General features: G+C 39.6%; 1 protein-coding gene across 3 annotated transcripts in view; it reads right to left on the reverse strand.

Annotated features, from left to right (window-relative positions):
- Positions 1 to 1122: 1122 nt before the first annotated feature.
- Positions 1123 to 12108, reverse strand: part of ntn4 (netrin 4) — a 101627-nt gene continuing 90641 nt past the window's right edge. For all 3 annotated transcript variants that reach the window (XM_061983664.2, XM_061983662.2, XM_061983663.1), the window contains 5 exons: positions 8163 to 8376; positions 7920 to 8008; positions 7670 to 7738; positions 6117 to 6284; positions 1123 to 3914 (listed from right to left, as the gene is read on the reverse strand). In XM_061983664.2, coding sequence (XP_061839648.1) covers positions 3775 to 3914; positions 6117 to 6284; positions 7670 to 7738; positions 7920 to 8008; positions 8163 to 8376 — 680 coding nt within the window. In that variant the 3' untranslated portion in view covers positions 1123 to 3774. The remainder of the gene's footprint in view (positions 3915 to 6116; positions 6285 to 7669; positions 7739 to 7919; positions 8009 to 8162; positions 8377 to 12108) is intronic.

Below are 12108 nucleotides of genomic sequence, written 5' to 3' on the forward strand. Positions count from 1 at the left end.
CCGAGTAGCTTCAGTTTATTGAATATAAATTATTAATGTTAGCCGAGTAGCTTTAGTTTATTAAATATAACTGAATAATGTTAGCCGAGTAGCTTCAGTTTATTGAATATAAATTATTACCGTAATGTTAGCCGAGTAGCTTCAGTTAATGAATATAACTGAATAATGTTAGCCAAGTAGCTTTAGTTAATGAATATAACTGAATAATGTTAGCCAAGTAGCTTTAGTTTATTGAATATAACTGAATAATGTTAACCGAGTAGCTTCAGTTTATTTAATACAACTGAATAATGTTAGCCAAGTAGCTTTAGTTTATTGAATGTAACTGAATAATGTTAGCCGAGTAGCTTCAGTTAATGAATATAACTGAATAATGTTAGCCGAGTAGCTTTAGTTTATTGAATATACCTGAATATTGTTAGCCGAGTAGCTTCAGTTTATTGAATATAACTGAATAATGTTAGCCAAGTAGCTTCAGTTTATTGAATTTAACCGAATAATGTTAGCCGAGTAGCTTCAGTTTATTGAATATAACCAAATGTTAGCAAAGTAGCTTTAGTTTAGTTTATTGAAAATACCTGAATGTTAGCCGAGTATCTTCAGTTTATTGAATATAACTGAATAATGTTAGCCGAGTAGCTTCAGTTAATGAATATAACTGAAAAATATTAGCAGAGTAGCTTTAGTTTATTGAATATACCTGAATAATGTTAGCCAAGTAGCTGCAGTTTATTGAATATAACTGAATAATATTAACAAGTGGCTTCAGTTTATTGAATATAACTGAATAATGTTAGCCGAGTAGCTTTAGTTTATTAAATATACCTTTATGACCTTCAGTGTGTGCAGGGCCAAATTGCGTGGATGACAACTGTTACACAAAATTAGCTAGTTAGCTTCAAGGTTTTGGTAAAAAAAAAGAAAAAAAAAAAAGAGTAAAGTCAGCCAAAATGTCGTGTAGTTAGAGTTGACCACATCTGTGGCATAAACGAGCAAAGTTAGCCAGATAGATTCCGTTCTTGAGCATACGCGTATGAAGCTAAGTAGCTTCAAGCTAGCAGAGTCGCTGCCATCTGTGTTGGGTCAGAAAAGAATGTAAAAATCAATCAAATTAAACCAAAGTCATGGTTTATGGATCATTGTATTATCACTGCCCTCAGGTTGGGAAACAGAAAGTGAAAGAGAAAGGTGGTGAAATGCTACAAACCTGTAAGAGCTAGCAGAATGCAAGCTAACCATCATAGCGAGTTGGAGAACGCGGTCACATGACAATAACAATATTTACATCAAACACAAACAAGGGTAGGAGAGCAGGAAGTGAGTGCAGTACGTGGAACCATAGACATCTTTTAAGTAGACGCAGCATTGGCTTCTGTGACGCGAGAAACTGGGCCGCCATCTTGAAGTGGTGATGAGGATCCCGTCAACTGACGGTTGACAGGTAGAAAACAAAGATGGTGTTCAGCGTTTTCCTGCTCAAATGAGCGGACTGTTGGGAATAGGAATCGGGGGATTACCTTTCACAAGTAAGATTTAACATTAATGTACTATTGGTTGTATTTTGTGAAAATAATATTACCATATTGTATATAGTTCTCTGCAAACCTATGAAATGTTCTATTTTGTCTTCATTATTTTGTCAGAATGCACCAGAATGCTTCATTTGTATGTGAAAATCACAAAGAAATCTTCTGGGTGAGGATGACCCCCCTACAGGGCTTTGCTTTACAAACTTTCAGCCCCACCTAAAACAAAATTCACCAGCCGCCCCTGATTATGATGCATTCTCATTTTAGGCAAAGTATGAGACAATACTTTCTTAACAGTATAATTGTAACCAGGAATAAGTCTTCAAATAACAATATTCAAATACTAACATTGTTGGGTAAGACAGAATTTGGTTTTATTCTGAATCCAGTGCAACAGATTGGTGGTTTTAGCTGATATAAAGACTTTCAGGTGTTTATATATGTTTATGTTGAAGTATTTGGCTTTTATCCAAAGCGACATACATAAAAAATACATCTAAAACAATCAGTGTAAACATGATCATTTAAGGGAAGAATGTAATAGAAAATATCAATACAAAGTGTCAAGACCGAATAAACTCTGTGCAGCTGCAGTAACAGAGCTGCAGTCTATAAGATATATAGATATCTAATGTATTCATACATTGTTTATGTAGGATATACACATGTATATATAACCTCACCATTGTTTTTTCAATTTTTAAAAATAGCTGACCGTTTTTTTCCCCTTCTCTGGGATTATATTCCCAGTTTTGATCTCGGACGTCTGGTCACTTATAGCAGTGTTTTTCAACCTTTTTTGAGCCAAAGCACATTTTTTTTACGTTGAAAAAATCCAAAGGCACACCACCAGCAGAAATCTTTGAAAAACGAAACTCAGTTGACAGTAAAAAGTTGTTGTCGCAATTCTTTAAAGCATAACCAAGCATGCATCACTATAGCTCTTGTCTCAAAGTAGGTGTACTGTCACCACCTGTCACATCACACCCTGACTTATTTGGACTTTTTTGCTGTTTTCCTGTGTGTAGTGTTTTAGTCCTTGTTTTGTGCTTCTATTTTGGTTTTTTTTTTTCTCTTTTTCCGGTATTTTCCTGTAGCAGTTTCATGTCTTCCTTTAAGCGATATTTCCTGCATCTACTTTGTTTTAGCCATCAAGAATATTTCAGTTGTTTTTATCCTTTTTTGTGTGGACATTGTTGATTGTCATGTCTTGTTCGGATGTACATTGTGGACGCCGTCTCTGCTCCACAGTAAGTCTTTGCTGTCGTCCAGCATTCTGTTTTTGTTTACTTTGTAGCCAGTTCAGTTTTAGTTTCGTTCTGCATAGCCTTCCCTAAGCTTCACAGCCTTTTCCTAGGGGCACTCACCTTTTGTTTACTTTTGGTTTTAGCATTAGATACATTTTTACCTGCACGCTGCCTCCCGCTGTTTCCGACATCTACAAAGCAATTAGCTACCGGCTGCCACCTACTGATATGGAAGAGTATTACACGGTTACTCTGCCGAGCTCTAGACAGCCGAGAAACTCAACAACAACACATCATTTGCCGACTATAATTACTGGTTTGCAAAAAACATTTTTAACCCAAATAGGTGAAATTACATAATCTTCCACAGCACACTAGACTGTATCTCACAGACAGTGGTTGAAAAACACTGACTTATAGCATATAAGAATATTCTATTACTGTTAAGCAAACTATGAATAATAAAACAAGTGTCCTTTATCATAGCTACACGTATGACAAAAAAAGCGCGTGAAAATCAGTGGTGTTCAGTGAGGTAAGATGAATTAAATGTTCATTGCTCCTGCCAAATGAATTGCACTGAGTGGAGCGGATCACCACTCCAAGATGGCGGCCCCGCGTCTCGTCAGCGCCAGTAGGCAGTAGCGCTCCATGCTGCGTACCCTTAGAAGATGTCTATGCGTGGAACAGTTGTTGTCTGCTGGCTAAAGGCAAGACTGTGCTAAGCTAATACATTCACCTTTGCGGCCACCTTCTGGTATGGCTTCGTGTTTGTCCACACTGTGTGCGTCCTCGCTTTGTGCGTCCATATTCCGCCCGTCCATCTTGGCGTAAAGTGCTGCAGAGAGGAACTCAGCGCCGACACGTTTCAGTCAGTCTGTGCCGTTTCATCATCATCATCATCATTATCAATAATAATAATAATAATAATAATCCACGCATGGAGGACGTCTCTTTCGAGTCCAGCATCCGTCCATCAGTCCCCGGGTGTTGTCCATCTACCAGTTGCAGTCCTTCTGGAGCAGCGTGAGGACTTTTCGTCCCAAGCTGGCCCTCCATGGCTTGACCAAGCTCTTCATGTTGACCAGGAGGTGACCCTGCTTCCTGTCCGTGTGTCCCGCCACCAGGTACTCCGCCCCTGGCAAAAGCCATCATGGACACATGAAAAAGCACTCTTCCTTGGACCTGCTTATTGTATGCAACATACTAATCCAAACGCAAACTTACCCCTAACCCCGACCCTAAAATCAAACTCTAAACCAACCACATCCCTATCCTAACCTAAACCTTACCCCAACCACAACCTAACCTAACCCTGAACCAAACCTAAAACCAACTCCAACACTAATTTAACCTAACCCTAACTCTAAACCAAACTCACCTAACCCTAAACTGTACCTAAAACCAACCCCAACCTAACCCCATTTCTAAAACCAACCAGAGCCCTATCCTAACCTAATCCTTACCCCAACCACAACCTAACCCAAACTCACCTAACTCTAAACCCCAACCCTAAACCAAATCTAAAACAACTCCAACCCTAATCCTAACTTAACCTAACCCTAACTTTAAACCAAACCTAAAACCAACTCCAACCCTAAGCCTAACTGAAACCATTACCCCAACCACAACCTAACCCAAACTCACCTAACCCTAAACTGTACCTAAAACCAACCCCAACCTAACCCTAACCTAACCCCATTTCTAAAACCAACCAGAGCCCTATCCTAACCAAATCCTTACCCCAACCACAATCTAACCCAAACTCACCTAACTCTAAACCCCAACCCTAAACCAAACCTAAAACAACTCCAACCCTAATCCTAATTTAACCTAACCCTAACTTTAAACCAAACCTAAAACCAACTCCAACCCTAAGCCTAACCTACACCATTACCCCAACCACATCCTAACCCAAACTCACCTAACCCTAAACTGTACCTAAAACCAACCCCAACCTAACCCTAACCTAAGCCCAACAAATAACCTAACCCCATCTCTAAAACCAACCAGATCCCTATCCCAACCTAAACCTTACCCCAACCACAACCTAACCTAACCCTGAACCAAACCTTAAACCAACTCCAACACTAATTTAACCTAACCCTAACTCTAAACCAAACTCACCTAACCCTAAACTGTACCTAAAACCAACCCCAACCTAACCCTAACCTAAGCCCAACAAATAACCTAACCCCATCTCTAAAACCAACCACATCCCTATCCCAACCTAAACCTTACCCCAACCACAACCTAACCTAACCCTGAACCAAACCTTAAACCAACTCCAACACTAACTTAACCTAACTCTAACTGTAAACCAAACCTTAAACCAAACTCACCTAACCCTAAACTGTACCTAAAACCAACCCCAACTTAACCCCATTTCTAAAACCAACCAGAGCCCTATCCTAACCTAATCCTAACCCAACCACAACCTAACCCAAACTCACCTAACTCTAAACCCCAACCCTAAACCACACCTAAAACCAACTCCAACCCTAAGCCTAACCTACACCATTACCCCAACCACATCCTAACCCAATCTCACCTAACCCTAAACTGTACCTAAAACCAACCCCAACCTAACCCTAACCTAAGCCCAACAAATAACCTAACCCCATCTCTAAAACCAACCAAATCCCTATCCCAACCTAATCATTACCCCAACCACAACCTAACCCAAACTCACCTAACTCTAAACCCCAACCCCAAACCAAACCAAAAACAACTCCAACCCTAATCCTAACTTAACCTAACCCTAACTATAAACCAAACCTAAAACCAACTCCAACCCTAAGTCTAACCTACACCTTTACCCCAACCACATCCTAACCCAAACTCACCTAACCCTAAGCTGTACCTAAAACCAACCCCAGCCTAACCCTAACCTAAGCCCAACAAATAACCTAACCCTATCTCTAAAACCAACCAGATCCCTATCCCAACCTAATCCTTACCCCAACCACAATCTAACCCAAACTCACCTAACTCTAAACCCCAACCCTAAACCAAACCTAAAACAACTCCAACCCTAATCCTAATTTAGCCTAACCCTAACTTTAAACCAAACCTAAAACCAACTCCAACCCTAAGCCTAACTGAAACCATTACCCCAACCACAACATAACCCAAACTAACCTAACTCTAAACCAAACCTAAAACCAACTCCAACCCTAAACCTAACCTAAACCATTACCCTGACCACAACCTAACCCAAACTCACCTAACCCTAAACCGTACCTAAAACCAACCCCAACCTAACCTCAACAAAAAACCCAAACCCCGACTCTAAAACCAACCAGATCCCTATCCTAACCTAACCCAGGTCCCCTCTCACCTGGGTTGAGGATGGGACAGGTGCATCCTCGCGCCGTCCAGGACTCGGGGTAAAGGGTGACGCGCCCCCGCTGTATCTTCACCTTCTGGCTCAGCACCTTCTGAACTTTGACCTCCACCTCGGCGTGGGAACCTTTGTCGTGCGCCGACAGCACCTTCACCTTCATCACTGAGGAGGAGGATGATGATGATCATGATGAGGTTACATTACAACATAAGCTGTACACTGACTACTCTAAACTATATATTTTGTGTAGTACTGTCACATGACAATACAAGCTGTACACTGACTACTCTCTAGTAAATATTTTGTGTAGTGTTGTCACATGACAATACAAGCTGTACACTGACTACTCTCTAGTAAATATTTTGTGTAGTGTTGTCACATGACAATACAAGCTGCACACTGACTACTCTAAATTAAATATTTAGTGTAGTGCTGTCACATGACAATACAAGTAGTATGTATTTTATGTAGTACTGTCACATGACAATACAAGCTGTACACTGACTACTCTAAAGTAAATATTTTGTGTAGTGTTGTCACATGACAATACAAGCTGTACACTGACTACTCTAAAGTACATATTTTGTGTAGTGTTGTCAAATGACAATACAAGCTGTACACTGACTACTCTCTAGTAAATATTTTGTGTAGTGTTGTCACATGACAATACAAGCTGTACACTGACTACTTTAAAGTAAATATTTTGTGTAGTACTGTCACATGACAATACAAGCTGTACACTGACTACTCTAAACTATATATTTTGCGTAGTACTGTCACATGACAATACAAGCTGTACACTGACTACTCTCTAGTAAATATGTTGTGTAGTGTTGTCACATGACAATACAAGCTGTACACTGACTACTCTAAAGTAAATATTTTGTGTAGTACTGTCACATGACAATACAAGCTGTACACTGACTACTCTAAAGTAAATATTTTGTGTAGTACTGTCACATGACAATACAAGCTGTACACTGACTACTCTAAAGTAAATATTTTGTGTAGTACTGTCACATGACAATACAAGCTGTACACTGACTACTCTAAAGTAAATATTTTGTGTAGTGTTGTCACATGACAATACAAGCTGCACACTGACTACTCTCCAGTATACCCTTCATGTAGTACTGTCACATGACAATACACGCTGTACACTGACTACTCTAAATTAAATATTTAGTGTAGTGCTGTCACATGACAATACAAGTAGTATGCATTTTATGTAGTACTGTCACATGACAATACAAGCTGTACACTGACTACTCTAAAGTAAATATTTTGTGTAGTACTGTCACATGACAATACAAACTGTACACTGACTACTCTAAAGTAAATATTTTGTGTAGTGTTGTCACATGACAATACAAGCTGTACACTGACTACTCTAAATTGAATATTTAGTGTAGTACTGTCACATGACAATACAAGTAGTATGTATTTGGTGTAGTACTGCCACATGACAACACAAGATGCACACTGACTTCTCTTAAGTATGCATGATGTGACATGAGGTGATAAATAACATGAGGAGATGTTCTTACCATAAGCGTAGTTCATGGTGCAGAACAGTTTGCTGTTGGTCAGCGGCTGCTCTTTGCACTCACACTTCTCTGCAGGGGACAAACACGTCTATTAAAGAGTGTGTGTGTGTGTGTGTGTGTGTGTGTGTGTGTTCTGAGGAATGTGCCCATGAAAGCTGGCGGTGGGGTCTATGACAGCGGTGGGGGGTCTGAGTCATGAGACAGTGGTCACTGGAGGGTGGAAGAGGAGAAAAACAAAACAAGGTCCCACCTGAGTAGTGCAGGGCGGAGAAGAGCTCGTCCACTCGGAAGATCCTGATTGGCTCGCTGGAGTTTCCCTCCAAATTGTACAAGTCAGATCTGCAAAACACACGAAAATGACCTCACAAATCATGCTTTGACCTTCAAGTGGATTCAATAATACAGCGGAGCGCTCCTGTCAAATAGAGGATCTTTACGATAATAAGCTGTGTCCCAATACTTTTGTTGAAAGAGGTGATGTGCGCCCACTCACCCCAGCACGCAGTCCCCCGTGAAGGGGTCACAGTCTCCAGCGCAGTCGCATGGGCGGCACCCGTACTCGTGGAAGCCCCAGTATCCCACCATGCACCTGTCACAGGAAGCCCCGCCCACTCCGGGCTTGCAGATGCAGTTGCCGTTGGCGGGGTCGCAGAGGGAGTCGCCCGCCGAGTGGAAGGCCATGGAGCCCAGAGGGTGACAGCTGCACACTGGCAGGAGACATTTGGTCTATTTATTATCATACATACATATATATATATATATATATATATATATATATATATATATATATATATATATATATATATATATATATATATATATATATATGTATATACACAGTATATATATATGTACACATATAACACTAAATTGGCCCTAGTGTGTGGATGTGAGTGTGAATGTTGTCTGTCTATCTGTGTTGGCCCTGCGATGAGGTGGCGACTTGTCCAGGGTGTACACCGCCTTCCGCCCGATTGTAGCTGAGATAGGCTCCAGCGCCCCCCACGACCCCAAAGGGAATAAGCGGTAGAAAATGGATGGATGGATGGTATATATATATATATATATATATATATATATATATATATATATATATATATATATATATATATAAATATACCGTGTACATACATATATATATATATATATATATATATATATACACAGTGTATGTATATATTTATATATATATATCAAATCAAATCATCAAATCAACTTTATTTATAGAGCACATTTAAAATTTACCACAGGGGTAGCCAAAGTGCTGTACAATGAGCAGGTTAAAAGATAAAACGAGTACCGAGCAAACACAACACAACACAAACAGAACACGATAAAAAATAAATAATTAAAATAGAATTAATAAAAACATAAAAACATAAAAACAGGATCACAGCAGGTGTATTATGGGGCGCCATTGCAGGATGGATATCACTCAGTGTTAAAAGCCATGGAATAAAAGTATGTTTTTAAGAGAGATTTAAAAACAGGAAGAGAGGAGGCTTGTCTAACACTCAGGGGTAGGTCGTTCCAGAGCTTGGGGGCAGCAACGGCGAAAGCTCTGTCACCTCTAAGCTTCAGCCTTGTGTCAGGGACCGTCAACAGCAGCTGATCGGCTGATCTTAAGGATCGGGTGGGGCAGTAAGGCTGAAGGAGGTCGGAGAGATAGGTTGGCGCGAGGTTGTTTAAACATTTAAAAACAAATAAAAGGAGTTTAAAATGTATTCGGTAACGCACAGGGAGCCAGTGAAGGGACGCTAAAATAGGGGTGATGTGCTCACGTCTGCGGGTCTGTGTTAGCAGACGAGCAGCAGAGTTCTGCACGAGCTGCAGGCGGGCGAGGGAGGCCTGGCTAATGCCAACATACAGGGCATTACAATAATCAAGACGAGTAGAGATAAAAGCGTGGATTAATTTCTCAAGATCATGTCTTGATAGAAGCGGTTTCACTTTCGCTATTTGGCGTAATTGATAAAAGCTTTTTTGAACGACGCTGCTGATTTGTTTTTCGAATTTAAAATCTGAGTCAAACTTTACCCCCAGGTTTGTGACAGAGTCGCTGAGATACGGGGTCAGAGTGCCGAGGTCAACGTTGGGGGAGGGAGAGCGACTTGGACCGAACAACATAACTTCTGTTTTATCTTCATTTAGGCTCAGGAAGTTAGCTGAAAGCCAGACTTTATATATATGTATATACACAGTATATATATATATGTACACATATATATATATATATATATATATATATATATATAAACATGTATAAATATATATATATATTAGGGTTGTCCCGATTCTGATATGTATATATATATATATATATATATATATATATATATATATATATATATATATATACACACATTAGGGTTGTCCCGATACCGAAAATCTTTTTCGATACTTTTCTAAATAAAGGGGAGCACAACTTAATGTTACCCTATTTAATGTAGGGTACATGAAACATATGTTTCTTATTGCAATTTTGTCCTTAAATAAAATAGTGAACATACTAGACAACTTGTCTTTTAGTAGTAAGTAAACAAACAAAGACTCATAATTAGTCTGCTGACGTATGCAGTAACATATTGTGTCATTTATACACCTATTATTTTGTACACATTATGAAGGACAAGTGGTAGAAAATGGCAAATAATAGAAACTGGTACTTTTTAGAGGCGGTATAGTACAGAATATGATTCATTAGTATCACGGTACTATACTAGTACCGGTATACCGTACAACCCCAATGTATATATATATATATATATATATATATATATATACACACACACACACACACACACATACATATCTGTACTGTAAAGTTCAAATTTGAATGACAATAAAAGGAAGTCTAAGTCTAAATAAATGTACATTTACATATATATACACAAATATATATATATATATATATATATATATATATATATATATATATATATATATATATATATATATATATATATACACACACACACACACACAGGTAAAAGCCAGTAAATTAGAATATTTTGAAAAATTTGATTTATTTCAGTAATTGCATTCAAAAGGTGTAACTTGTACATTATATTTATTCATTGCACACAGACTGATGCTTTCAAATGTTTATTTAATTTAATTTTGATGATTTGAAGTGGCAACAAATGAAAATCCAAAATTGCGTGTGTCACAAAATTAGAATATTACTTAAGGCTAATACAAAAAAGGGATTTTTAGAAAAGTTGGCCAACTGAAAAGTATGAAAATGAAAAATATGAGCATGTACAATACTCAATACTTGGTTGGAGCTCCTTTTGCCTCAATTACTGCGTTAATGCGGCGTGGCATGGAGTCGATGAGTTTCTGGCACTGCTCAGGAGTTATGAGAGCCCAGGTTGCTCTGATAGTGGCCTTCAACTCTTCTGCGTTTTTGGGTCTGGCATTCTGCATCTTCCTTTTCACAATACCCCACAGATTTTCTATGGGGCTAAGGTCAGGGGAGTTGGCGGGCCAATTTAGAACAGAAATACCATGCTCCGTAAACCAGGCACGGGTAGATTTTGCGCTGTGTGCAGGCGCCAAGTCCTGTTGGAACTTGAAATCTCCATCTCCATAGAGCAGGTCAGCAGCAGGAAGCATGAAGTGCTCGAAAAAACTTGCTGGTAGACGGCTGCGTTGACCCTGGATCTCAGGAAACAGAGTGGACCGACACCAGCAGATGACATGGCACCCCAAACCATCACCCAACCATGCAAATTTTGCATTTCCTTTGGAAATCGAGGTCCCAGAGTCTGGAGGAAGACAGGAGAGGCACAGGATCCACGTTGCCTGAAGTCTAGTGTAAAGTTTCCACCATCAGTGATGGTTTGGGGTGCCATGTCATCTGCTGGTGTCGGTCCACTCTGTTTCCTGAGATCCAGGGTCAACGCAGCCGTCTACCAGCAAGTTTTAGAGCACTTCATGCTTCCTGCTGCTGACCTGCTCTATGGAGATGGAGATTTCAAGTTCCAACAGGACTTGGCGCCTGCACACAGCGCAAAATCTACCCGTGCCTGGTTTACGGACCATGGTATTTCTGTTCTAAATTGGCCCGCCAACTCCCCTGACCTTAGCCCCATAGAAAATCTGTGGGGTATTGTGAAAAGGAAGATGCAGAATGCCAGACCCAAAAACGCAGAAGAGTTGAAGGCCACTATCAGAGCAACCTGGGCTCTCATAACACCTGAGCAGTGCCAGAAACTCATCAACTCCATGCCACGCCGCATTAACGCAGTAATTGAGGCAAAAGGAGCTCCAACCAAGTATTGAGTATTGTACATGCTCATATTTTTCATTTTCATACTTTTCAGTTGGCCAACATTTCTAAAAATCCCTTTTTTGTATTAGCCTTAAGTAATATTCTAATTTTGTGACACACGGAATTTTGGATTTTCATTTGTTGCCACTTCAAATCATCAAAA

This window comes from Nerophis lumbriciformis, linkage group LG25 (genome assembly GCF_033978685.3).
Source record: "Nerophis lumbriciformis linkage group LG25, RoL_Nlum_v2.1, whole genome shotgun sequence".
NCBI lineage: Eukaryota > Metazoa > Chordata > Actinopteri > Syngnathiformes > Syngnathidae > Nerophis > Nerophis lumbriciformis.